Source organism: Apodemus sylvaticus, chromosome 19 (assembly GCF_947179515.1).
Source record: "Apodemus sylvaticus chromosome 19, mApoSyl1.1, whole genome shotgun sequence".
Taxonomy (NCBI): domain Eukaryota; kingdom Metazoa; phylum Chordata; class Mammalia; order Rodentia; family Muridae; genus Apodemus; species Apodemus sylvaticus.
In genome coordinates this window covers 13,305,241-13,332,436 of record NC_067490.1, presented here as the reverse complement: position 1 = coordinate 13,332,436, position 27,196 = coordinate 13,305,241, and the positions used below count along the sequence as shown (strand labels likewise).

The window sequence follows — 27,196 nt, the reverse complement described above, 5'->3', positions numbered from 1 at the left end:
CAGCTGAGACAAGAATCTCACGGAGGGCATTTTGACCATAGCCCATGTTAATAACCGTTGAGGTAATGATTACACAGCACCCACATCTGAGACCTTTGCAACTGTGCTGCCCTAAAGAGTATGTGAAATATTTAGACTCAACATCTGCTAGGGGTTCTCACTCTGGCTATTTATCCAAGATAAAGAAATATCTGTGCCCATCCACTGATGTGTAGAACAATGGTATAGAAGCTGCATCTTGGCCTGAATGTCGTTGGAGTCCTCATATAAACACAATGTGTGTGGATAAAATAGAAAAAAATCCAAAGCAAAAAGAAATGGCCCATAAATACAGAAAAGAATATGAATCACAAGGTGGTCATGGTCGATGTACCTGATGTCACAAAAATCACACATGCTGGAAAATAAGTGCACAGCGGAGAAGGGCAGTCAGGAGCCATCGTGCAATGGTTGACAGGGACCTTGCTTTGATAGTGACAGTGGTACCTGCATCAACATGACATTATACTTTTAAAATGTATGAAGTTTCTGGTAAAGTAATTGTAGTTTTCTCACAGAAAACACATTAAATTCAGCATTGTAAACATGACACAGGGCTTAGTTTGTCCTTCCTTTCACAGAACTATGAAGGTAGAAATGTAGACCTGTTTTGTATATATGGTTTTCACGTGCATAGCATCGGTTCTATCGACCATAATATAATGACATTCTGAAATTCACTATAACACTGTGTTCATATTTTAACTCGTTTGGGATAGAGCTTTCAAATTTGCATTAAAATTTGAGCCATTGAAGTTGTTTGTACTCAAGAGTTTCAGATAAGTATAAACATTTGTATATAATTAATATAGAAATATCATATTTTAGTTCTCCTTAGTAAAGCATCATATTTTTAAAAACTACAGAATATTAAAGTGCCACATTTACTCTAGATTTGTTTTTTTTTTTTAGACCTCTAGGCACACATTTATTCTGTTAGCATGCTGTAATCATTTCTACAAATCTACCTTCGACAACAGGCCAATAAACCTAGTTGTGTAATTTATTAGGTGGGACTTTATGACCTGTTGGAGAGGGGTTTGGGGTCAGCAAACAGATATGGTAGACTCCTGCTTTATTCACTTACCAGCTGTGAGAGTTCAACTTATTCTCCCTCTTAATCTCTCTGAGTATTCCGTTCTTCATAGATCCAGTAATAACATCTTCCCCACAGGGCTGTTTGGCACTTAGATGAAGAAGATTTATAAATAAAAAGATTACAATGTTTCCCCCACAGTAAACCCAGAGTTATCAGCTAATACATGTTTCTCTCAGAGAGCTAAAGCCCTTTTCCCAGATCAGCCAAGTTTTATAACTCGTTTATGTTCTTGGCTAACCTTCCAGCATATCCCCACTACATTCTACTCTGAAGAGATGGCTGGTGAGGCCATCAGAGCCAACTCTGAATTATACTGTACTTTAATAAGTTTCAATGGAAATATATAAAAATGTGAGAAAATCAATTTTTTTCATCTGTTGTTACTTAAGAAATGATGAACGGAGTATAGTTGTCTTTATGTCTGTATTCCCTTCCATTTCTTCTATCTTATTACCGTGAGTAGGGCTTCAAACATAGCTTATTAATCCACAAATATCTATTAAAAATATCCATAAAATAACTGCTTAAGTGTCTGCTATTCATCATTATTCATCACAGATTTCTTGCAAATATACTTACACTTTCCAAGTTTTTTTTTTTATTTTTGTCTTTTTCTTTTGCAAGTACACCAGGCAGGATAGCAAAGTTCCAAATAATGCCCTCGTATTGTAAATAATATTTCTATTGAACCATTTTGAATTTACACTGATTTTCTTCCAATTGTTTTTGTTTCCTTAGTTGTGTTTATTGGAAACATAAGTTGAAGTTTATTGAGATTCTCCACAGAACACATTGTGCTCTCTGATTCCACCTGGCTGCCTCTTAGATTTACTATAAAGAGTAAATGATGTTGTGTTGTTGTTGTCTCTGCTGCTGAAGCCATTTTATGGATGATGTGTAACCTCTTTTGTGTTGTCATCCCAGAGCACACATGAAAATAGACATGGCACGCAGATAAATGCAAACACATTGAAAAGTGTTTCCTCACAGTATTGAAAGCCGAGATCAACCTTCCCATTATTGGTTCCTTAGGAAGACTGCATCCTGTAAATATGATGGGGTATCCTTATGCCCTTTCTGTTATTATTGGGCTTGTATTTTTCATGCGCAGCCTGAATAATTTCATTAAAAAGAAATGTGTGCTTTCAGTTCTTTGGCTTCCCAGTATAGCTGAGCATCTTTAAAAAATCTGATCTGTTATCTGATTTTCTACTCTTCAAATAGAGCCAATCACCACCACCACCACCACCACCACCACCACCACCACCACCCCCACCACCCCCACATGATCAGTAGAGAACTACTGTCTTTAATATGATGAAATTAGGAACTTAAACATACTTGGTCTGTTGCAGGTCAGGAGGGAAACCTTTCTTACTGGCTCTCAAAAAGTGGGTAGCAGCTTGGGTCTCTTGTAAATCCTTCTTGTCACCTGTAGGGAAAGAGTTCAGAGTTCTTTAGAATTTAGGCCATTGATCCAGAGAGGAAAAACATCCTTAAGTAAATTAATTACATCTGATAAAAGAAATTTACCACCCCAAGTCAACCTGATTGCCAAGGTTGGTCACTGCTTCTGAGCCATTTCAGAGTGCAAAGCCATGGGGGTGTGCATGTTGCTTCTTAATGCTAAACTATAACATGAGATATTATACATTTACTTCTAACTCAAGATTTAAGATAGAAATAGTCTTATCTTACATTTAATCCTGTGTCCGTGTCCCTTTGCTATTTCTATCCATTTCCAACACTTTTATAACAAGTGCTAGAATTCAAGTGTCACGTAATTAATTATTTAACTTATTCTAAGGCACTCTCATAGTCATCTTAGAGTAAAAACATGAGCCCTGACATCCTGGTATGAGTACTGTACACATCTTAATGTAATCTCTAATTTTTCTGTCCTGGCCGTATTCATTAGGATAAGATATCCAACTATTTCCTTTTGAAGTTAGGGAGATACATCAGCAAATGTGTGCTATCAGTTCTGTGTCTTCCCAGTATAGCTGATGATCGTTTTTAAAAAAGGCTGGTATGTTATCTGATTTTTCTACTCTTCAAATGGTGCCAACCACCCTCCATAATGATCAGTAAATCACTACTGTCTTTAACATTATGAATTTAGAAACGTAAACATATTCGGTCATATTTGTCAGCAAAATGAGTTCATATGTAGATTGATATTTTTGAGATTTAAATCCAATCTGTGTTATAATTACATAGGACTTATTTATGGGCTCCAAAATAAAACAGTAATCATCAATCAAGTCTCAATTTTATACCACTCTGTCACCTGTCATTTAATTGCTCTCTCTCTCTCTCTCTCTCTCTCTCTCTCTCTCTCTCTCTCTCATCAATATTTAATATTATGATCTTTCCATTTCAATATGCTATATATCCCTTAATAGTGGGCCATTTTTCTAAGTACAATTTAGTTATCTAAAGATAAGTGCCCTGAGAGTTAAAAATTACATATATGGGTGAATATGGATGGATGGGTATAGCATTTATTCAAAGATACATTGCCATTTAATTAGCCAGATGACTTACTATAGATTTCAGATAGGTATTTATCGCAATAATGATATTCCTATGATGCTGAGCTGAGGATGTACGCAGTGGCAAAGTACTAATCAGGGGGAAGGAGGAAGACTCTAGGGTCCATCTCCAGTGCTGTTATAAACAAGGCTTTGGTACAGGTCAGTCGTGCCAAGTCCTTCCCAGGTTTTGCAATACCCTTTATTCATACCACATGTGTCCAAACTGAGAGGTCAAATCTCAGTGCAACTAAATCTATGTCTGTGTTCTGAAGTGCAGAGGAACCTATCAGTGGATATGACTAAAACACTGCATTTTCCTTCTGTGTATTCTCTGTATACTCTCCCCCAGCCTCTTCAACTCGTTGCTGTCAATTTTGACTATAAATAAATCTCTCTATAGTATCAAGAATAATTACATACCATTGTTGAAATAAGTAAACATAAATTTCTCTTTGGTAGGAATATTTAATCTCTCTAATTTCCATGACCCCATTACAAGTATAAATTATTGCCTGGGTCACTGGTGGTTACTGATGTGCTTAATTATTAATGTAATACTATTTGACTTTTATATCTGACGACTCTGACCTGACGTTTCTTTACTTTGGGAACAAGGATATTCCAACACACAGGGAAAGGTGAAACAGGCAAAGTTAGGAAAAAAAAAAAAAAGAAACATTGCTATAACAAAAATATCTCAATGGATTAAAACGCCTGCATTTAAGAAATATCAATACATAACCAAAATATGTAGCAGAGGATGGCCTTATCTGGCATCAATGGGAGGGAAGGCCCTTGGTCCTGTGAAGGCTCTATGCCCCATCGTAGAGGAATGCCAGGGCAGTGGGGTAGGAGTGGGTGGGAGGGTGGGGAAGAACCCTCATCAAATCAGGGCGAGGGGAATGTGATAGGCTGTTTGAGGAGGGGAAACTGAGAAAGGAGATAACATTTGAAATGTAAATAAATAAAATAACAATTTAAAAAGCAATAGTTGAAAATCAGAGAATAAATAATAAATTAAATTTCAATAGTTTGTATACTCACCTGAACACTGATCTTAAAAAAACAAAAAAACAAAACAAAAAAAATCTTCCCTGCTCTAGATCCTAGGCATCTTGATATTTGGTTGAAATTTCTAGTCTTCATGTGGTATAACATATGTTGAAAACTGATGAAGGGTATAATTAAGATTTATGAGGGATCAAAATGTAATTTTATACTCCAAAATTCACTCTTCCTCTCCTCCATGTCTCTTTCCATATGACCAATTTCCAAAATAATTAAAGAGCTCTCTTAATAAAAAGAATTTCAGGAAAATCATCCAAATATCTTTCCTTCTATAACCCACAGAACAATTAATTATATATCTCATTTGTATCCGCTATCCGTACACTGGATGGTTTATAAACTTAATTTACTGATGAGATTGTAACTGTGTTGCTTAGTTAATGAAGGATAGAGATGACTCAGATGAGTGGGTTTCTGTGGGTTGTCAGTTTTGAACGGAGTCTCTTGTCTCACAGGCACCCCTGAGGATTACCCACGCTTCTTCCACATGCACCCCAGGACTGCAGAACTCACTCTCCTGGAGCCAGTAAACAGAGACTTCCATCAAAAATTTGATTTGGTTATCAAGGTAAATTAAACTAAAATCTTATTTCTATTTATGAAATGCTAATCCTTATTAGGTGGCTACTGTAGACCTCTTGTGTTTTAAAAATAAGAATAAATATGAGCCACAATAACTAATTTTTATCTATAAACATTGAATGTTTTTCTCTAAAGCTATACTTATAGTAGTATTCAATATGTATGCACGTGCTTGCATGCACATGTGTGCATTGGTCAAAGATACATAAGTTTAATTAATAGATCATACTTTATATTTTAACATTTATTTTTTATAAAATAATTGCTGGATATGAAAGATAAACAATTGCAACATTAAAATATGATATGCCTTATATATTATTTTGGTGCTGTTGCTTTTTCTAGCATAAACACTGAAAATTTCTGCTCTTCCTGGGATTTTTAAATGTATGCCTTGCTATCTTCTTTATATTGAAAGATGAATCTAGAACTGAAAGGAAATTTCAATCTCAGGGGATCTACTTGACATTAAAACAATATTGCATTTTTAAATGTAATATTTAGTGATTATTACTTAATAATAATACTGATTATAATGAAATCACAGAAGAAGAACTGTGTAAATGGGTTAATCCTGACGGCCAACATTAGACCATTAAGACTTAAGATTTCATTTTAAAGGAAGAATAAGAATTGGCTAAGTGAAAATAAATACTGAATGAGGATAATTATAAGGAAAAGATAGCACAACAATAAACGCTGAATAAATCTCATACATACTACATGGTATCTTCATACACACATGCCCTATAATTAGATACAAGATGAAGCCCACTGATACCCTCGTTTAAAAAAAATAACTGAAAATATTAATATGACATTGGCTCAATGGTAGAACATTTACCAGGCATCCATGAATCCCTTGTTCCAATCCCCAGAGCCACATAAATAAATTACCTAATTAAATAAAAATTTTAAATACAGAGGAAACGGAGAAAGGGGGCTTGCTGAAGAGGCACTCTGGGGATGTTGGTTTTACAGATCATCCTTGGCTGGGCACCAGCCCCTGGCTGTCTTATTCACACCACTGTATGTGGCTCTGAAGCTCAGGGTCAGTGATTGTCACAGAGACACACGGCTAATCCTGAGCAGAAGAAAGACTGGATTTGGCTTTATTTAATCCAAACTGGGGCTCTTTTCACTGCACAGATATGCAGTTGCTTTAATCAGATGCTCGTCTGGATTAAATATATGTAAGTCCAACTTATACTAAAGTCATTTCACTTTAGTTCATAGTACATAATAGTTTCTTACCTCACTTTATAATATATGTGTAATGGGTAACATCTTTATCTAATAATGCTTTGTCCTTGAAGAACTAATAGTGTCAAAGTGGCTAAGTCTCCCTTACTCTAGACCTTTATCTTGCTGAGAGAGAGCAAATAAAAGAAGACCAAAAAAATTGCTCAATTATATGGAGTTTCAAAGATTTCTTTGAAGACTACCCTAAGCTTAGTGTTGATGAGTCAAGAGATTTTTTTTTTATTTTATTTATTTTTTAGCCAATGAATGAAAGCAGATGTGTGTTTGACAACAACAATTAGAAGCACAATGTACCTTGCTGTAAGCAGTCAACAGAAAAGACAAGGTAGAGCACCTTCTGGATACACACAAGAGACACAACCCCCTCGAATGTCCCTCAGCAAAGGCACGCTATTGTCTCCCTTTGTACAAAGCACTGACACACAGGGGCCTCTTTTGGCATTGATTTGTAATTATCATGGGACAGCATGGAAGTTAAGCAATATCTATCCACTTCCTATGTCTGTCTCCCTGGGTCCCATGATGCTTATCTGTGTAGGAATATTGAAAGGTGTCTGAGTATTGTTTCCCAATTGCTTCATCTTAAACACGAAATCTATTTCCTTTAACCATGCATAGCAGTTGTCCTGAAACATCCTAGGGTGGTATAACTCAGTCCATCGATTACAGGAAAAAAAATCAATTAGAAGTGTGAACAGGTAAGTGTTGATGTTCTAGTAACACTTTAGACTATCAATACAGGATTTTACAGACATCTCTGGGTCCAAGCTGCGATAACCCAGAGGTCCTGTGATTGAACCATGAGCCAAAACTATCAACTGCAAAAGTAACAATGGCTGAAAATAGCGGCTGCACAACCCTGGCACTCTTTGAAATGCCACAGTCCCACAGTCCTTCTCAGTAGTAAATATTTCATTTTCTTTATTTTTTTTCCTACGTAAGTGTTTTGCTTTTCATTGACTGTAGAAGGTTGACCATTGTGGTTGGATTTGATGCAAATTTCTGATTGGGAAGCTGAGAAGAGTAAGCTAGGACCATGTCTGCCGATGGACTGAAGAAACATCCTATCTTTAAAAGGGACATGGTACACTAACAGATTGGTTTGTGTCACGAACCAGAGATTTCTCAACTTTATTTCTTGCTGCTTCTGCCAGTGGTTTATTATGCTGACAAATAAAAAGTGAAGCCTCGAAGACAAAGTTGGGTTGTTAAGAAACTTCAGCCAACCTAGTAAACAACCAAGCGCAGGCAACATAAAAGAGATGGACACCCCCACTGCAAAACAGACTTCCAGACTTTAGGTAGCTGTTCGTGTCTGAGGATATTGAAAAGGTGGGACACACTGAGGATGGGAAGCTGTCATTTGCTCTCTCCCAGCATGATTCCATTTATGGACCATGGTCTTTGAGTCATTTATCCATGACATACACCCACTATCAATGGCATCCCAGTTTGGACTGTGACCAATCTCATCCTTCCCCATCATCCTCCTGAAAGCAACGGCCACTCAATTCCTGTGAGATAGAAATACAAAAACGTATTTCAGATGTCAGATGACCACAGGTTTAGCGCATGCGCAGAGAATCTTTAACAAGTTGTGGAAAATTCGCTGCCTTTAGTATAGCATAATCAAAGTAGTATTTATATACTAGGCATCCGGTACAAGGCAAAAATCTTGAATTATTAAGCGAGATCGGATGAATAAATTATTAATAATTCATTGTTGTCTCTCAGCTCTTTAAAGAATAATTGCATTTCATCTAAATCCCTTTGATTAAAAGCTTTTATTAAAATCTGATTAAGCAAGGGCCACAGTGAAACTGCTAGCATTGCATTATGGTATCTTGAGCTTCCTGGTGGCACTTGGTGACTTCCTCATGTGTCTGGCACAAACATCCTAATTTATTCAGAGCCGCAGGCATAATATAATACATATATATATATATACATATATATGTGATATTGTATATTATGTATGATATGTACATATCTGGTATATAATATATTATTGTATAATATTATATATTAAATATGTAGCACTATCTTAAGCACTAGTAGCCTCTTTGTATCAGGCTACACTCTGCTCCCTCTCCTTGAACTCTATCTCCTTCTTCAGGTTAGAGGTCTAAGTCACAGTATTAAGACAATTGCTTAGAAAATGTATCCAGGGCTGGAGAGATGGCTCAGCATTTAAGAGCACTGACTGCTCTTCCAAATGTCCTGAGTTCAAATCCCAGCAACCACATAAAGGCTCACAACCATCTGTAATGAGATCTGACACCCTCTTCTGGAGTTTCTAAAGTATAGCTACAGTGTATTCACATATAATAAATAAATACATCTTTAAAAAAAAAAGAAAATGTATCCACATGGAAGAAGCCCCCTCATAGCCTGTTGGCCTGTGGCATGCCAAAGTTCTTCCATATTAAATGTATCTCATTAATTTCTCTTGATCTTTGCAGATGACAGTTGGCAATGCATTTCTTCTCAAATTGTATTTTTTATTACTTTTAATTATGTGGGTAGGGTGTGTGTGCACAGGTGAGTTCAGGTGCCTGCAGAGGCTAGAGGTGTCAGACATCACACAGCTGGAGTTAGAAGTGGTTGTAGGCCAGCTGATGTAAGTTCTGGGAATCGAACTAGGGAACTCTGGAAGAACAGTGTCTGTTCTTATTCACTGAGCCGTCTCTCCATCCCTACTAATATATACTTTATATTATGCCCCTGCTTAACATCTACATAGAACCCTTATTAAAAGTGAAATGTATGTTGCTGCATAGTTTAAGCTATTTATGACTGTGACAGACAGTTACATTTCTTCTAAAGAAAATGGAAGTATCTAAGGGAGTGAGCCAGAAATTTAAATTAACAATGTTAGTTAGTTAGTTAGTTAGTTAGTTAGATAGATAGATAGATAGATAGATAGATAGATAGATAGATGTTAGTTCCCACCTGCCAGCAGTGCTAGTCAAATGTTTACCTTGAACAAAGAGAGAGTTACACATGAGAAATGGTCGTGTTTAAGAGCACATCCACTTTAACTCCTGACCCTCGATGTATCACCAATGCACTCTAGATTCAGTATTTTTAAAATACATTGTTAATTTTCCATTCTCCGTATGCTTTCTAACTGCTGATCAATCTATCTGACAGATGTATATAAATGATCAAGACAATCACAAAGGCACTTCCCTTCTGATGACTATAATAATATTTCTAATTTTCACCTGGAAAGCTACTTCCAGTCTATATAATTGTGGCAAGTCAATGGTGCAACATTCTTTTGGAGAGCTAAGCCTTCTCTTGATTCTTCTTTGAACTGCTGTTTCATCAAGAGCCCCCTAAGCCAGACGTTTTCACCTCCTCACAAGCGTTCTCTCCTTGCGCTTCCATGCAGTCCCTCATAGAATCTACCCTGACGCTTAAATAATTCCACCTGCCTATTTCTCTGCCTAGCGTGCTCTAGCTGCCTAGCATGCTCTGGCTGCCTAGCGTGCTCTGGCTGGCTGGCTGTCCTCATCTCTCACACAGGTGCTCTCTCTCCCTCTCAAGCCTTAGCTGCTCTTCCGTGCACCCCATGCAACTTGTCACATTGTCAACCAAGTCTCTTTAAAGTCACCATAGACATGCCCTTCTGCGTGTTGCCTCACAACCTCTCTACCATCTGCACTGCCCGCCCAGCCTCATGTGGTTTTTTAACACAGACTTTGTCAGGTTGAAGGATTGCAGGCTTCAGGGTCACAGAAAGGAGCCTGTCACCCATCATCCATCATAGTTTTTCAGTATACAAAGATGGGAATCTCCTCTAGAAAGTGAATGAACTGTCAGAATTCATTAGATCTTTTAAGAGAATTGTACATTACTAGCTATTATGTTTCTCCTCTGTAATGTATAATATTGTCTATGTATAGAGAAGAGGGAGAAGAGGGGCAGGAGAAGAAAGAGGAGCATGAACCTTTGCTTTGAGGAAGAATAAACAAGATCCTTCAGTAATAAAATGTTAGGGTAAAACAAACAAATAAAATATAGCCCATGACTACCTTTCCCCAGCTACAGGCAAGTCATGTGTCACAAAATAGCAATGTCATTCCTTCAGAGTTCTGGAAATATTTTAGCTATATGATCTTAGATCTGTTCTCTTCTTCCCATCCCTCCTTCCCACACTCTTGTCCTGTCTTCCCTTCTTTCTCTTTCCATTTATCAAGAGACTTTTATCAGCCAACTACATGATTGAACTATATGATGAAGAGATTTTTCTTAAACTCCTGATCCTTCTACCTCCCTCCTAAGGTGTGTGTGGCCACAGCTGGCTAGGGTCTTTATTCTCCTATATTCCCTTTAAACAATGAATAGACAATATATGTTCTAGGAAGTGGCTCTAACCACTGTTCAACCCAAACTCCCATAATCCAATGATGACGAACATTCTTTTTCTCTGAGTGACTTGGGGTGAGCCCTGAAGATTTTGCTGTTTTATGAGTGATTCACAATATCTCCTTGTGTCTTCATGTGATTCAAAGAGCATAATAGAGCCACTTAGGGACCTCTTCTCAAGAGTCATTATTGGTATGTATGCTGCCTGTGTAGGAGAATTTATAGTGTCTTAGTTAGGGTTGGCATTGCTGTGAAGAAGCACCATGACAAAGATAACTTTACTAAGGACAACATTTAATTGGGAATGGCTTTCAGGTTCAGAAGTTTAGTCCGTTATCATCAAGGCAGGAGCATGGCAGTGTCCAGACAGCTAAGAGGAGGATCTTAAAGTCCACCCCCACAGTGACACACTTTTTCTACCAAGGCCACACCTAGTACAACAAGGCCACACCTCCTGATGGTGCCACTTCCGGGACCAAGCATGGATGCCCAAAGAGGCTGTCAGACCCATGTTGGAACTGCATGTAGTTGTGGGTTTCATAGCACTGTCATGGGAACTAAACACGGGTCCTGGGAAAGCACAGGAAGCTCTCCTCATCACTGAACCAACTCTCTGGTCCTTGGGAGGGGTGCATTTTAAAGAACACTAACTCCAGCCAGGCGGTGGTGGCGCACGCCTGTAATCCCAGAGAGGCAGGCAGATTTCTGAGTTTGAGGCCAGCCTGGTCTACAGAGTGAGTTCCAGGACAGCCAGGGCTACACAGAGAAACCCTGTCTTGGAAAAATCAAATTCAAAAAATTGGAAAAAAAACACTAACTCCATCTGTGAACACTCAACCATTATAAAATAATATCTCACGTGATCCATCTCCTGACTCCTTCCCATTAGAGGCTAGGAAGCACATGGACTCTGAGAAGCAAAGACATCCATGCCATTGTTCACCATCCTTCACACCATCAAAGAATGAAATTCATCACCCTGCTCCAGTCAAGGTCTCTAAGGGGAAGTGAATTTCTTTCTCTGTTTCTCATAGAGATTTTAGGTCTCGGTTACCATTCAAAATACATTATAATCCTTCCTTTCTTAAAAAAAAAATAACCCATTTTCTGAAGTCCATCAACCCCTTTGACACAGTGGTAAAAGATTATCTTATTTTGAATGTTTTTACTTGGTCTACTACCACATAAAACATGGTCTTTGCTTCTCTAACAGTAATTTTTATATTTTCATATTGGCCTGAAATATGCCTAATTATTCTAAGTAATAGGATAATAATGAATGAACTCCTTCTGATTCTATGTGTTGGCAAGAGGATGGGTGTGTGAATCTCCCCACCTCCCACTCCATGCCCACATGCACCCTCCCAGTCTTCACTCTGTGCCCACAGGAGCTTCCACAGTCCCCACTCCATGACCCACTCACACTCTGTACCTATATCATAATTTTTCAACCCCCACTCCATGCTCACCAGAACTTCTTCAGCCTCTGTTATGTGATCTCACTAGAGCCACTCAGCCCCCACTGCACATCCCCACAAGAATTTCACCACCCGTGACTCATGGTCTTGAAGTTCTTGTCATACAAATCTTTCACATGTTTGATAAGAGTCACCCCAAGGTACGTTATTCTGTTTGTGGCTATTGTGAAGGGGGTCCTTTTCCTAATTTCTTTCTCAGCCTGCTTATCCTTTGAGTATAGGAAGGCTACTGATTTGCTTGAGTTGATTTTATAACCTGCCACTTTGCTGAAGTTGTTTATCAGCTGTAGGAGTTCTCTAGTGGAGTTTTTTGGGTCACTTAGGTAGACTATCATATCATCTACAAATAATGATAGTTTGACTTCTTCCTTTCCAATTTGTATCCCTTTGACCTCCTTATGTTGTCTAATTGCCCGAGCTAGTACCTCAAGTACAATATTGAAAAGATAAGGAGAAAGTGGGCAGCCCTGTCTAGTCCCTGATTTTAGTAGGATTGCTTCAAGTTTCTCTCCATTTAGTTTGATGCTGGCTACCGGTTTGCTGTATATTGCTTTTATTATGTTTAGGTATGGGCCTTGAATTCCTGTTCTTTCCAAGACTTTAAGCATGAAAGGATGCTGAATTTTGTCAAATGCTTTTTCAGCATCCAATGAAATGACCATGTGGTTTTTTTTCTTTGAGTTTGTTTATGTAGTGGATTGCATTGATGGATTTCCGTATATTGAACCAACCCTGCATCCCTGGGATAAAGCCTACTTGATCATGGTGGATGATCATTTTTACATGTTCTTGGATTCGGTTGGCAAGAATTTTATTGAGTATTTTTGCATCGATGCTCATAAGGGAAATTGGTCTGAAGTTCTCTTTCTTTGTTGGATGTTTGTGTGGTTTTGGTATCAGCATAATTGTGGCTTCGTAGAAGTAATTGGGTAGTGTTCCTTCTGTTTCTATTTTGTGGAATAGTTTGAAGAGCATTGGTGTTAGGTCTTCTTTGAAGGTCTGATAGAATTCTGCACTGAAACCATCTGGTCCTGTGCTTTTTTTTGGTTGGAAGACTTTCTATGACCCCTTCTATTTCTTTAGGGGTTATGGGACTGTTTAGATGATCTATTTGGTCCTGATTTAATTTTGGTATTTGATATCTGTCAAGGAAATTGTCCATTTCCTCCAGATTCTCCAGTTGTGTTGAGTATAGGCTTTTGTAGTAGGATCTGATGATTTTTTGAATTTCCTCAGTTTCTGTTGTTATATCCCCCTTTTCATTTCTAATTTTGTTAATTTGGATACTTTCTCTGTGCCCTTTGGTCAGTCTGGGTAAGGGTTTATCTATCTTGTTGATTTTCTCAAAGAACCAGCTCCTGGATTTGTTGATTCTTTGTATGGTTCTCTTTGTTTCCACCTGATTGATTTCAGCCCTGAGTTTGATGATTTCCTGTCTTCTACTCCTCCTGGGGGAATTGGCTTCTTTTTGTTCCAGGGCTTTCAGGTGTGTCTTTAAGCTGCTAGTGTATGCTCTCTCCATTTTCTTTTTGGAGGCATTCAGGGCTATGAGTTTTCCTCTTAGCACTGCTTTCATTGTGTCCCAAAGATTTGGGTATGTTTTGCCTTCATTTTCATTAAATTCTAAAAAGTCTCTGATTTCTTTCTTTATTTCTTCTTTGGCTAAGGTGTCATTGAGTAGAGTATTGTTCAGCCTCCATGTGTATGTGGGCTTTCTGTTGTTTTTGTTGCTATTGAAAATCACTCTTACACCATAGTGATCTGATAGGAAACATGGAATTAGTTCGATCTTCTTGTATTTGTTGAGGTCTGTCTTGTGACCAATTATATGGTCGATTTTGGAGAAGGTACCATGAGGTGCTGAGAAAAAGGTATATTCTTTTGCTTTAGGGTGAAATGTTCTATAAATGTCAGTCAAATCCAATTGGTCCAAAGCTTCAATTAGTTTTACTGTGTCCCTGTTTAGTTTCTGTTTTCCTGATCGGTCCATTGAGGAGAGTGGAGTGTTGAAGTCCCCCACAATTATTGTGTTAGGTGAAATGTGTGCTTTGAGCTTTAGTAAAGTTTCTTTTACAAATGAGGGTGCCCTTGCATTTGGAGCATAGATGTTCAGAATTGAAAGTTCTTCTTGGTGGATTTTTCCTTTGACCAGCAAGAAGTGTCCCTCAGTGTCTCTTTTGATGACTTTAGGTTGAAAGTCAATTTTATCTGATATTAGAATGACTACTCCGGCTCGTTTCCCGAGACCATTGGCTTGTAAAATTGTCTTCCAGCCTTTTACTCTAAGGTAGTTTTCGTCTTTGGCACTTAGGTGTGTTTCCTGTATGCAGCAAAATGTAGGGTCCTGTTTCCTTATCCAGTCTGTTAGTCTGTCTTTTTATGAGGGAATTGAATCCATTGATGTTAAGAGATATTAAGGAATAGTGATTATTACTTCCTGTCATTTTTGATGTTATTTTTGTATTTGAGTGGCTATCTTCTTTTGGGTTTGATGAAGGATGGTTACTATCTTGCTTTTTCCAGGGTGTAGTTTCCCTCCTTGTATTGGAGTTTTCCTCCTATTATTCTTTGTAGAACTGGATTTGTGGAAAGATATTGTGTAAATTTGGTTTTGTCATGGAATATCTTGGTTTCTCCATCTTTTGTGATTGAGAGTTTTGCTGAGTATAGTAGTCTTGGCTGACATTTGTGTTCTCTTAGAGTCTGCATGAGATCTGCCCAGGATCTTCTAGCTTTCATGGTCTCTGGTGAGAAGTCTGGTGTGATTCTGATAGGTCTTCCTTTATATGTTACTTGGCCTTTTTCTCTTACTGCCTTTAATATTCTTTCTTTGTTTAGTGCATTTGGGGTTTTAATTATTATGTGGCAAGAGGTATTTCTGCTCAGATCCAGTCTGTTTGGAGTTCTGTAGGCTTCTTGTATATTCATAGGTATCTCTCTCTTTAAGTTGGGAATGTTTTCTTCAATAATTTTGTTGAAGATATTTGCTGGCCCTTTCAGTTGTAAATCTTCACTCTCATCTATACCTATAATCCTTAGGTTTGGTCTTCTCATTGTATCCTGGATTTCCTGGAAGTTCTGGGATACAAGCTTTTTGCATTTTGCATTTTCTTTGACTGTTGAGTCAATGGTTTCTATGGTATCTTCGGCATCTGAGATTCTTTCTTCCTTCTCTTGTATTCTGTTGTTTATATTTGCATCTATGGCCCCTGATTTCTTCTCAAGGTTTTCTATCTCCAAAGTTGTCTCCCTTTGTGATTTCTTAGTTGTTTCTACTTCTGTTTTTAGATCCAGGATGGTTTTGCTCAGTTCCATCATTTGTTTGTTTGTGTTTTCCTGTATTTCTTTAAGAGATTTTTGTGTTTCCTCTTTCATGACTTCTGCCTGTCGACTCAAGTTCTCCTGAATTTCTTTAAGGTTTTTTTTTTTTTGTGTTTCTTCTTTATTGGCTTCTATCTCTTGAGCCTTATTCTCCTGCATTTCTTTAAGTGATTTTTGTGTTTTCATTATACTGGTTTCTAGCTTATTCATGTTCCCCTGTATTTCTTTAAGAGATTCATTTATGTACTTTTTGTGTTCTTCTAGCAGCATCATGACCAGTGATTTTAAATCCAAATCTTGTTTCTCTGGTGTGTTGGCATAACCAGGACTTGCTGATGTTGGAGAGTTTGGTTCAGATGCTGCCATATTGCCTAGATTTCTGTTAGTAGCATTCCTGCATTTGCCCTTTGCTATCTTGTTCTCTGGAGTTAGTTGGTCTTGTCTCTGGTTGGTGTTTGAGTCTCCTGAGGGGCTCTGGGGCTATTTCTGCAACACTGGATGGCTGGGTTTCCCCTGTAGCAGATTGCTGATGTGCTGTCCTCCTCTTGGGTGCCCTTGCAGCCCTAGTGTGCTTTGCCCCAGATTGTGTCTGTGAACCAGTTGGTGCCCGTTTGCTCCTTCAGGGAGTGCTGAAGTGTGTATGCTGCCGGGACCTTTTCTGCATGCTGATCACTCTGCTGGGCAGCCAATCTCCCAACCGGGTTGGTGCACACATGGCTAGCCTAGCTGCTCAGGCCCTGAGTCTAGGCAAAAGCCTGGGATGCCAAGGTCCGAGCAAAGTTTCCCTTGGGCTATGACTGTTAATTGGGTCTGTCAGGTGGCCAGGATGGCGGGCGTGCTTGAGCTCCCTGAAAGTGCTGGGAGAGTCTGCTGGGCTAACAACCTCCTGGCCGGGTTGACACACAGATGGCCCACCGAGCAGCCCAGTTCTTGGTATCAGTCCAGGGCCTGTTGGGGCCTAGACCCCCGCTATGTTAACCTCGAGCTATGCCTGTTAGCAGGCTTTGCCTGCTAGAGCTCTCTGGTATCCTGTAGGCAAAATGGCAGCGCTCGCGCTGGGGCCCGGGCAAACAACCTCCTGGCTGGGTTGGCACCCCAATGGCCCCCCAAACAGCCCAGGGCCTGGTGCAGGCCAACGCCCCGTCGGGCTTAGACTCCCGCAATGTTGGCCTCGGGTTATATTTGCGTACTTCAGTCTGTCTGATCTCTCTGGAGTCCAAGAACCAAGATGGAGGCGAGTCTCTCCTGACTGGCGGGAGGCAGATTTCTGAAGTGGCTTCTGTGCAGTGAAAGGCACCGTAAATCCGCCGCTGCTTGCAGCCTGGCTGGCCAGCGAAGGTCAGTGGTCGTGGGTGCAGGGCCTGCCTGGACCTTGTCACCTTGTTTCCACTGCTGATAGCCCTTCAGCTGGACCAGCCACTGTTGCCGCTGCCGCTGCCGCCACCGCCACCCCAGAAAATCCCACAGGATTCTTCTCTACATGAACCACCTTAGTGCCCACTGTTCTCCACATGAGAGGACTCCACTCCTGTCCTCACAGGAACTGTCCCTGCTCCTGTTCCTCTTCCCTCACAGCCACATCCATCTTTATTCTCACCCAAGGCCCACCCTCCACTTTGGACTCATGAACTTCTCCATCACACACTGTATTGTACCAAAGCAGCATTTTTTCCCCATGTGATTCTTGAATTTTCCATAGAAATATTAAAACAAATAGTGGCCAAGTAAAACTTTTGTCTTTTTCTCAAGAACAGAGAAGAGGAATAGTAACCTCTTCAGCATACCTTCCAGTCCATTTTTACATCAATGTCAAGACTTTTTGCATTGTTGGTATTTGACATTCGTAAAATGCAAAGTCGATTGTTTATCAATGAGTTCAGAAAAGGTGTTTCTTTTGGGTGTTTTGCAAAAGTTGAGGCTACTTTGGGAATGGGAACCACCACTTCCAAGATCTCCCTTGTCACAGTAGTGAGAGGAAAAAAATTCAGAACTACCTCAAGTTGTATAAAACCCTCTCCAAAGCTATAATCCTCACAGGAGTGAGCATGTCTATCTTCTTCAAATTGTTGAAAATAGCTGGCATACTTATATTCTAAAGTCTAAACAAAAGGAAATGATTTTCTTATTGAAAAGAGCATAAAGGCTTTGAAGTGTTTTTTTTCCATTGTGATAAGTTCTAAACAGATGAGCAACTTGAAACAAAAGTGAAATGTATTTCATTATATTAAAAATAATCCCTAGCTGGGAAGTCTGTTGATTTTATCATGTTGTCATAATATAAGGCCTTTTGAGAGTATGTTTCCTGTATTCTATGTGGTGAAGATATCTTTCTTTGTCAAGTGGAAATATAGTTATTCCTATGAGAAAAGAGTTCCTTGGATTTATGACCTTGAAGACAAATCAATTCTGCTGTGCACAACACAATTCTGTGTATTTTGTTTGTGCTATCTATTACATATTTTGTGAGCTATAGAAGATTTCTAGTAACTTTGCTTCTGAACTTCCTGATGTGGCCTTTAAGTTTTGGCCCACTCAATGATAGTCTGTAGACTTGAATGCAGGATAATAAGTTGTTGCAGAAAATATTAAAATAGCAAGCCAGCATGTTCCCACACTAGTGGTGGCACCAGCAGGCCACAGGGCTCCAGTTTGGTGATCTCAACTCTGTGGTCTCTCAGCCCACCAACTCTCTGGTGGGGGCCCCTGAGTTCTTCTCACTACCACACAAAGCTCCACACACTACATGATCAGCCATCACAACACCCAATTACTCAGTAGAATTAAAACTCTTAAAGCTTACAGCTAAGTCATCAGATTTATGTATGAATAAAATCACAATTTACAAGATGCCAATACAATAATTTCGGAGCCAATAGATAAAGATAAAGCTTTATCCCAATTATTCTAACCTTATGATATCATAACTGTGGCTGGTAAATGCCACACTGGTTCATGTTTGCCTCCATTTTACCATCCTCCTCTCTGCTAAGATGCTCTCTCTGTCTCTACAACACTTAGTTCCTTCTCCCTTTCCCTGTCCAATCACAGTCCTCCTCTACTAATGTAACTAGACAGGGAAAAATCTTGCAATAATAAGTACTCAAAATCAATAGACCATTAATTATTAATATTATATTATTATATATTATATATGGTCTTTACCCAAGGAAGCATAGACTTGCTTTAAACCATCTCTCCCTACAAGTTGTCCAAATTTAAGCCCAAATTGAAATTGGAGACATAGCTCAAATGAAAGAATACCAGGATACAAGAAATTTGCATGGGACATAGGTAGAAAGGAGTGGGGAGCACTTAGAAATCAGGCAGAAGGAGGGAAATCAATGCAAAAGGAGAGGGAGGACAGAGGGTAAGATAACACTAGGGATAACTGAAAAAAAAACATAAGAAATCATAGTTATTTACTTAAATTTGTATACAATACATATAAGTCAGTATATGTACATGCATATGCTTGTGTACACACACACACACATGCACACACATGCGCGCGCACACACACATACACATACATACATACACATACACACACCACTTGGGCAAAACACCAAGCCTAACAAACCATCCTTCAAATTGTTGATGGGAGTCAAAGCCCCTGAACCCCCCAAAATGTAGACTATTAACGTTAAGTTCCTATAAATGAAGATATGATGTATCTCCAAGGCAAAACCTGGAGGATCTGAGCTAGCCATAAGGTGAAATCCTCCTGCCTGAGAGAGGACTAGCTCTCCTGATACAGAAGATGCTATACAGGTTTGTGACGGAGGGAAGCAATCAATATATCTCCCAACTGTAGTTCCTATAAAGCAGAACAAAGAATAGCATGACACAATAACCCTGAGTGTCATTCTGGCACTCGTGGCTTGGCAGTAACCAACAGCTCTCTAAATGGGCTCAAGTCCTGCTTAATAGACAGAGAAGCATGCCCGGTACTGGAAACATAGCCAACGACCTGGGCCTAGCGCAGTCATGGATCTTAGAGGACAACCTACAACTGCTACTTTACTAAATCAGCCCAATACCTAACTGCATTCTAAATATATATCCTCATACCCACAGATATAGGTAGCTTCCATCCCTCCCCAAAGAAGCTTCTATTTGTAATAGATAAAGGTTATAGAAAACTACAATTGTCCAGAAGCAGAGAACACATGATAATGGAGAGCCCAGCCCCATGTATATATCTATAACATAACTCCTGCAAACCTAAGCCTCAAGGAACTTCTTAGTAGAGGTGGCATAAAGATATTGAAGCAAATCATCTATGAAAATGTGTTTTTTAGAAGTTTCAGGGAAGATACACCTGATACCTCAACCACATGGCTAGCTAACCAAGACCTGAAGAAGAATAATATATAATATATACACATATATAATATAGCATATATAATATACACATATATATATATAATTATACAGGTAGTTGTGTGTGTGTGTGTGCATGTGTATGCATAAAATAACCCCTATTAAACAGGTCTGAGTTGTTTGATGTCTTGAACATATTAAGTTACATAGTCATCACATGATAGCAATGTCTTATACAATGTAATTTTCTATGACACAGGAGTGTTGACAAACTCACTTCAGTTGTGAAATTGATTAGACTGATCTGAGAGATAAGCATTTATTTATCTAGTTCAGCTTTTCCTGTTGTGTAATTAGTCAGTTTTGCTATAACATGTGCCTACCTATCTAAAGTAAATGCCCTCATAACTAGAAACCCCAAGCTGTGCAGGTGCTATATACTTGGAAAACAACCATTAGCATCAAAAGAATAATAAAATTGTCATACATTTCTATTTGAGGAGGGTGTGTTTTACCAGTGATTGTTGTTCTTTTGCCCAGCCTTGTCTGTGAACTCTTGATAAGAACTGGAGATGATTTAAACCCCTCTTCCAAAGTGCTGACAAAAATACATTTGTCAGCAAACCAGACTCTGGAAATTGTATTACATGGCAAGAATTTCATAATAAATATCAAGATGGTAAATTTTAGCAGTATCTTAGGAGTCTCAAAGTGTTATAAAAGGAAGGAATTCTAATAGAATAGTGTCTTAATTAATAAGGTGATCAAATAGTCCATGTGTCAGAAAGTGTCTGTGAGATATCAAAAGCTATCTATGTAATATCTATGAGACGAACATTTCAGAAGTGGAATGCTCGAGAACTAACTTAACAGCATAGTTGGATGTCAGTGGCACCACCTAGGGGCAGCAAGGCAGAGCACAGTAGTCAGATCTTGTTGGGGGCCTGAGGCAATCTGAAACTCACTGAAGAGGAGTAGAAATAGAAGTTTGTCTAGGAACAGTACCATGGTTGTGTGCTTGGTTAGCATGAGCAAGCTCTTCATTTCATAGTTTCTATGGGACCACACACACACACACACACATACACGCACACATAAATAAATAAATAAATAAATAAATAAATAAATAAATAAATAAATAAAATGAAATGAAAAGAACAGAAAAGGGAAGGAAAACTAGAGAATTAAAGATAAATCTGTTAACCATTATTTTTAACTCCACAAAATTGTGTTGCATTATGTGGATGTCCAATGGGCACATCTAGAATTAGGCTGAGAAGTCTAAATGGTCCATAGAAGGTAGCAGTGGCATAAGAATGGTTTGAAGGGCTTGGATTCTGACTGTGTTTTAAAGTAACTGTCAGTGGATTTCTTCCTAAGTTAGACATGAGCTGTGAGAGGAAGGAGGAATTAGATGACCTCAAGGTTCTTGGCTCCAAGAACTGTCACTCTGAAAGTGCCATCGGCAGGAAAGACTGGTTGATGCCATTAGAATGTGGCTGTGCTGGGAACTTCCATTCGTAAAGTTTCCACCTGAAACACCCATTGGCTGCCCAAGCAGCGTTGGGAAATGCACCATTGGGTGTAGACTGCAGAACTCAGAGGGAGATGAGCATGTAAATGAAAAATGGTGGAAACAATTTCAGCCTGAGAGATGAGAGCAGAGCAGTAAGGGGGTAGATGTGAAGAAGGGGGTGCAGCCAAGGCCTGACTGACTCTTGCATCAGCCATGTGAACAGTGAGACCGCAGGTAAAGAAAATGATGGGTTGTCATAGGCTTGAGGGAGTAAGCAATCAATGTCTGGTTTGACCTAATTTCTACTTCATGAGATGACACCCATCCATACCCAACATAGCCCGAGTGATGGAGAACCTGAGACTAGACAGCACAGGGACCTAGGAAAAGTCAAACACTACTGTTCTACTAAAAGAACTTAGGAATGAAATGTCTCCTGATGACATTCTGCTGTACTCGGACATCATTTTCTTGTTCAGCCATCATTAGAGATGCTTCTTACCACAGCAGGTGACAAAGGGCATGGCCAGAAAATATTCAAAGAGGGAGAGAACTTGGAACACTCAACCCTCAATGGAATATCTTTGTCATCCCCTCCGCTCAGAGCTAAGGGAACTTTGTGCAAGAGGAGGCTGGAAGAGTCTAAGTGCCAGAGACAATGGAGGACATCAGGAAGCAGAGCCTTCCAAACACAGCACAGTAAAAGCACATATGAGCTTACCACGACAGAGGCAGCATACAGAGCGTCTTCGTGTGTCTGCAGCACAGGGCGTGCTAGGGCTGGAAGAAGTGGACTCATGCCTCATTCCCTAACCCAGAAGAAAGCTGCAATTGATAATCACTTGAAAATGACAATTGAGTTTTTGCCAAGGGAGTCTTACTGGGGAAAAGAAACTGCTTTAAGGGTAGTCCATATGGCCAGCAGAAGAAGGCTGATAGAAAACAAACACAATAGTATCTTGGGAGGTTCCTTAACTCATGATATCATGTCAGATTTGTGTGTTTGTTTGTTTGTCCCCCCCTCTCTCCCTACAGGTCTTTTGTGCGTACATTGTGGATTCCAGTTTTATGTTGTCATTGTTTTAATGGAATTCCTGAATAGAACATACTAGCAAGTGGGCTTCTGTGTCCTACCTACCTCTTTTCTTTTCTTGGGTTCTTTTCCTTCAGTTTGGTTGTTTTGTCCTGATTTTTTTCATCTGACTATATTTTGTTATCATTCCACAGAAACCCTTTGTTTTCCAATGAGAGACAAAAAGAGAGGTAGATCCAAAAGTTAGGGATGTGGGAAGGAACCCGGAGGCAGAGAGGGAGGGGAAACCATAATCAGGGTAATTTTTGGAGTAATTTTTCTATTATATAAAAATCTCCTCCACTGCTGGTGGGGTTGCAAATTGGTACAACCACTCTGGAAATCAGTCTGGCAGTTCCTCAGAAAACTGCACATGTCACTTCCTGAGGACCCTGCTATACCACTCCTGGGCATATGCCCAGAGGATTCCCCAGCATGCAATAAGGACACATGCTCCATTGTGTTCATAGCAGCCCTATTTATAATAGCCAGAAGATGAAAAGAACCCAGATGTCCCTCAATGGAGGAATGGATACAGAAAATGTGGTATATTTACACAATGGAGTACTATTCAGCCATTAGAAACAATTAACTCATGAAATTCTTAGACAAATGAATGGAGCTGGAGAACATCATACTAAGTGAGGTAACCCAGTCTCAAAAGATCAATCATGGTATACACTCACTGATAAGTAGATATTAGCCTAGAAACTTGGAATACCCAAGACATAATCCACATATCAAATGATGTCCAAGAAGAACAGAGGAGTGGCCCCTGGTTCTGGAAAGGCTCAGTGCAGCAGTATAGGGCCATACCAGAACAGGGAAGTGGTAAGGGATGGATGTAGGAACAGGGGGAGGGCTTATGGGACTTTTGGGGAGTGGGGAGCCAGGAAAGGTGAAATCATTTGAAATGTAAATAAAAAATATATCGAATAAAAAAATAAAATAAAATAAATTTTAAAAAAAATGTAAAAAAAGTCTTATTTTTATAGGAAGAGTTATCACTTTCCAGTTTTTTGTAGATGCTGTAAATATAGTCCCTTTGTGGCTAGTGAGTCATTTAATTGTTCATACATAAGGAAAAAAAGAAAGAAAAAAGTTATTGTGAGAAAATTTTTTTGTTGGGCACACACACCAAATATGTATAAAAGAAATATAAAGCCCCTAAGCATCCTAGGAGAGATCTATTTTTTCTATGGAATATATTTAAATACTCTTTTATATTACCCTCTTAATGCTTAGCATAACCACTCGTTAAATCACTCTTGGAAAGAGTTTGAAAACTATTTGTGGCACCCCAAGCCTGTGACCCCAGCGATTTAGTGACTGAGGCAGAATGATTTTTCAGAGTTCAAAACCTGCCTGGGCCAAAAGTAAGAGGTCTCAAAAAGGAAGAATAAAAGTTATTCTGTATTTCTTGTACTTGGACACAACTTGGAGCTCAGAACTTAGAACTATTTCCTTATCATAATTTGACAATGGAAGTGCTTTCAACATTTTGTCCTTGAAATATCTAAATAGTGTGAGGCATTTTAAACTTTAGTTTTGCTTCACTCTTTTCTCTAAGACTGATACTTATACCCACAATTTTACAAATAAACAATCTTTAATTTGTGTATGTTGCGTGTGCATGCTCATTTACATATGTATACATATGTATGTGGTGGTCCTGTGTATGTGTGTGTGCACACTGAGGGCAGAGATCATTATTTAGTGTCTTCTGCAGTCCTCATCATACATTTTGAACCAAAGTCCCTCACAGAACCTGAAGCTTCCTGGTTTGGCATCGCTAGCAGGGCAGTGAGCTCTGGACATCCTGCTGTCTCTCCTTTCTCCATGCTGAGATTTGAGACATACCCCACAGTGCCTGGCTTTTTAGGTGGATGCTGGAACTCATGTCTGTTCCTTCAATTGCACAGCAAGAAACTTTACTCACCAAGCCATCTCTCCAGCACCCCAAATCTGGCTTCCAAAATATACTTTCCTACTTCTAACCACAGACTTGTCAATGTTAATAGCATTATTTTATGAGAGTAAATGGTTTTAAATGCTACCATTTTCACTTGTGTTTCTTTCTTAAACCTCTCACCCTTTCTGACTGCAGCTGAATAGCAGAAGTCAGAGTCCTCAGAACACCTGTGCCCAATAAAGTACAAAGTGTAACATTGTTGCCTTTCAATGCTACATTTTAAATCTAACTCAATAGGAAGCATTTGTCTTCCTATTAACTTCCTGGACTAATTTCTCCCATCCATCTTCCTTTCATTGTTGTTCTATAAATTTAGAGAACTCCCAGTAAATTTCCTTGTGTGGTTTCTCATGCAGCTGGAGACATCTCAGCTCAACCTGTCTGTGTCTTAAATACCACGTGGCACTGAACGTGAATAAACATTGTTAGTTTTCCCTAGTGCAGAAATATATCTAGTTTTATATCTAGAGAGGCAAATGGCATAAGAATAAAAATGTGGCCTTGGACAAAGATCATTAGACATGGAACTGAAGGTACCATAGTATCCAAAAGCATTAGTCATTATTAAATAGTGATTTGGCCACTGCTAAAATGTTCATGTTTTTCAAAGCTATTGAGAAAGTAGGAATTCAGTTGTTCTGAAAATCTAATTTGAGTTTAGTTTTCTTCCCCACTGAATGACTTTGTCTTCATGAAGCAAATAATACACTTTTTCCAGGCTTCACAGCTGGTAGTAAAAAACTAATGACACAATTTGAATATGGAATACAAGCCTCTTGGGTTATTATACAATTGTGCTGCCTCCCTCACCCCCGCCCAACCTCCCCCACATAAAAATATATAGGTATTTGTTGGGTGAGAGGAAATCGATTATACAATTTGCACATTGCTATACCATTGTCGATATCTCTGGACAGCACTTAGTAGCTATAAGAACAAAAGGAGTGAAGCGGAGAAAACGAAATCCTGTTCACAACAACTTATGTGTGCAAACTGCTCAGCATTCACAGGCCTGACACAGAACAGTCCCTGCTTTCAGCACGGTGAAGCTGGGTGGGAAACCTGTGTTTGCGGTATTTGTTTCTGTAGTGGGGTTGTGTTTCCTGATTACGCACTGCCTGTGCTTTCCTTGTTGATGAGCTCCATATGACATCAGAGTAGCCATTAGAACGCCCGTGGCTGGGCATAAATTAATCCCAATCCCTGAGAGTACACTGACCCCTGAACTGATGATGTCAGGGCCACCGACATCTGTGTGAAGAAGCTATAGGTTGATTCCAGGGACACCTTCTTTGCAGAGTGGCACTCAGAGCACCTTACACTGAGGACTATTTTGCATTCTATGGTGAGAGGATGACATAAAAGCATAAAATAACAGTACAAAAAAGAATCTAACATCAAAGTAGGGATGAGAAGATATGTTTGTTTGTTTGTTTGTTTAGGTTTTTTGAGACAGGGTTTCTCTGTGTAGCCCTGGCTGTCCTGAAACTCACTCTGTACACTAGGCTGGCCTCGAACTCAGAAATCTGCCTTCCTTTGCCTCCCAAGTGCTGGGATTAAAGGCGTGTGCCACCACTGCCTGTCAACAAGATATGCTAACACGCATGGTTTCTCAATCCAGTCTGCTGTCCATGTATGAATATCATGCTTTAAAATTGGTAATTAGGACATTCATCTTAATGGGAGCAATGGTCGCCTATGATAATAAATCCCGGGAATTTTCTTGGTGCAAAGTCATCAACTCTACATAATGTTGTTGGCAGTGATTATTGTTCACCGTCTTATTTGAAGACAGAAACGTTAAATGAGATGAACAAAGTGAAAGTTTATTTTAGACGCGTAGCTTTGGAATATGAGGGCAATGGCTACAACCCATGATGCCATTGATGGCCAAGATGGATTCTGCTGGCCTGCAGCCTCAGAGGGTGCTCCCTTCTTCCTTACCACTCCAAGTCCTTGAAGCATGAAGCATAAAGAACCAAGAAAAAAATAAATGGAAAAATAAGCATATACATTACTAGTTAGTACAGTTTCATTCAAGTACATTGGGGTAAGGTGTTTCTGATAAATTACCTCAGAGATGACTTAACTGTTAAAAATTATGGTGAAATTTTCTTCCACTCGTAGCTGTGATTTTTTTTCCAGGCCCCTTTCTGAATGATAAATGCAGCTTTAATCTATTAATTTATACAAAAACAAGTGCTTGGGTCCGTGCCCCACAAAATGCGTAGTGCCAGTGACTTGCCAGTGACATGACCCCTCACAGTTCTCGCCTCTGGAATCCAAGGACAAGGTTCTGGCAGGTTCATGCTGGCAAGGGTGCACTTGGCTCTTCTATGCTGTGTTCTTACGAGCTGGCAGAAGCCCATGTTTCGTCTAGGGCTTTTGAATGTTTCTGTGGGATTGGAGATGGTTCCTCCTACACAGCTGAGGCTGTCCTAGAACTCCTGTCCTCCTGAGTCTATCTAGCAGTGCTGAGATAAGAGGCCAGCCTCTTCATGGTCACTTGTGTCCTCTTAAGGGCAAAAATTACACAGATACTGTACCTTTAT

General features: G+C 39.3%; 1 protein-coding gene across 5 annotated transcripts in view; it reads left to right on the top strand.

The window, feature by feature from the left end:
- Nucleotides 1-27,196, top strand: part of Pcdh15 (protocadherin related 15) — an 840,767-nt gene that overhangs the window by 487,355 nt on the left and 326,216 nt on the right. For all 5 annotated transcript variants that reach the window (XR_007974376.1, XM_052163513.1, XM_052163511.1 and 2 more), the window contains exon 10: nt 5,199-5,311. Coding sequence is in view for 4 of the 5 variants with exons in the window: in XM_052163513.1 (XP_052019473.1) it covers nt 5,199-5,311 (113 nt within the window). In the remaining variant the exon portion in view is untranslated. The remainder of the gene's footprint in view (nt 1-5,198; nt 5,312-27,196) is intronic.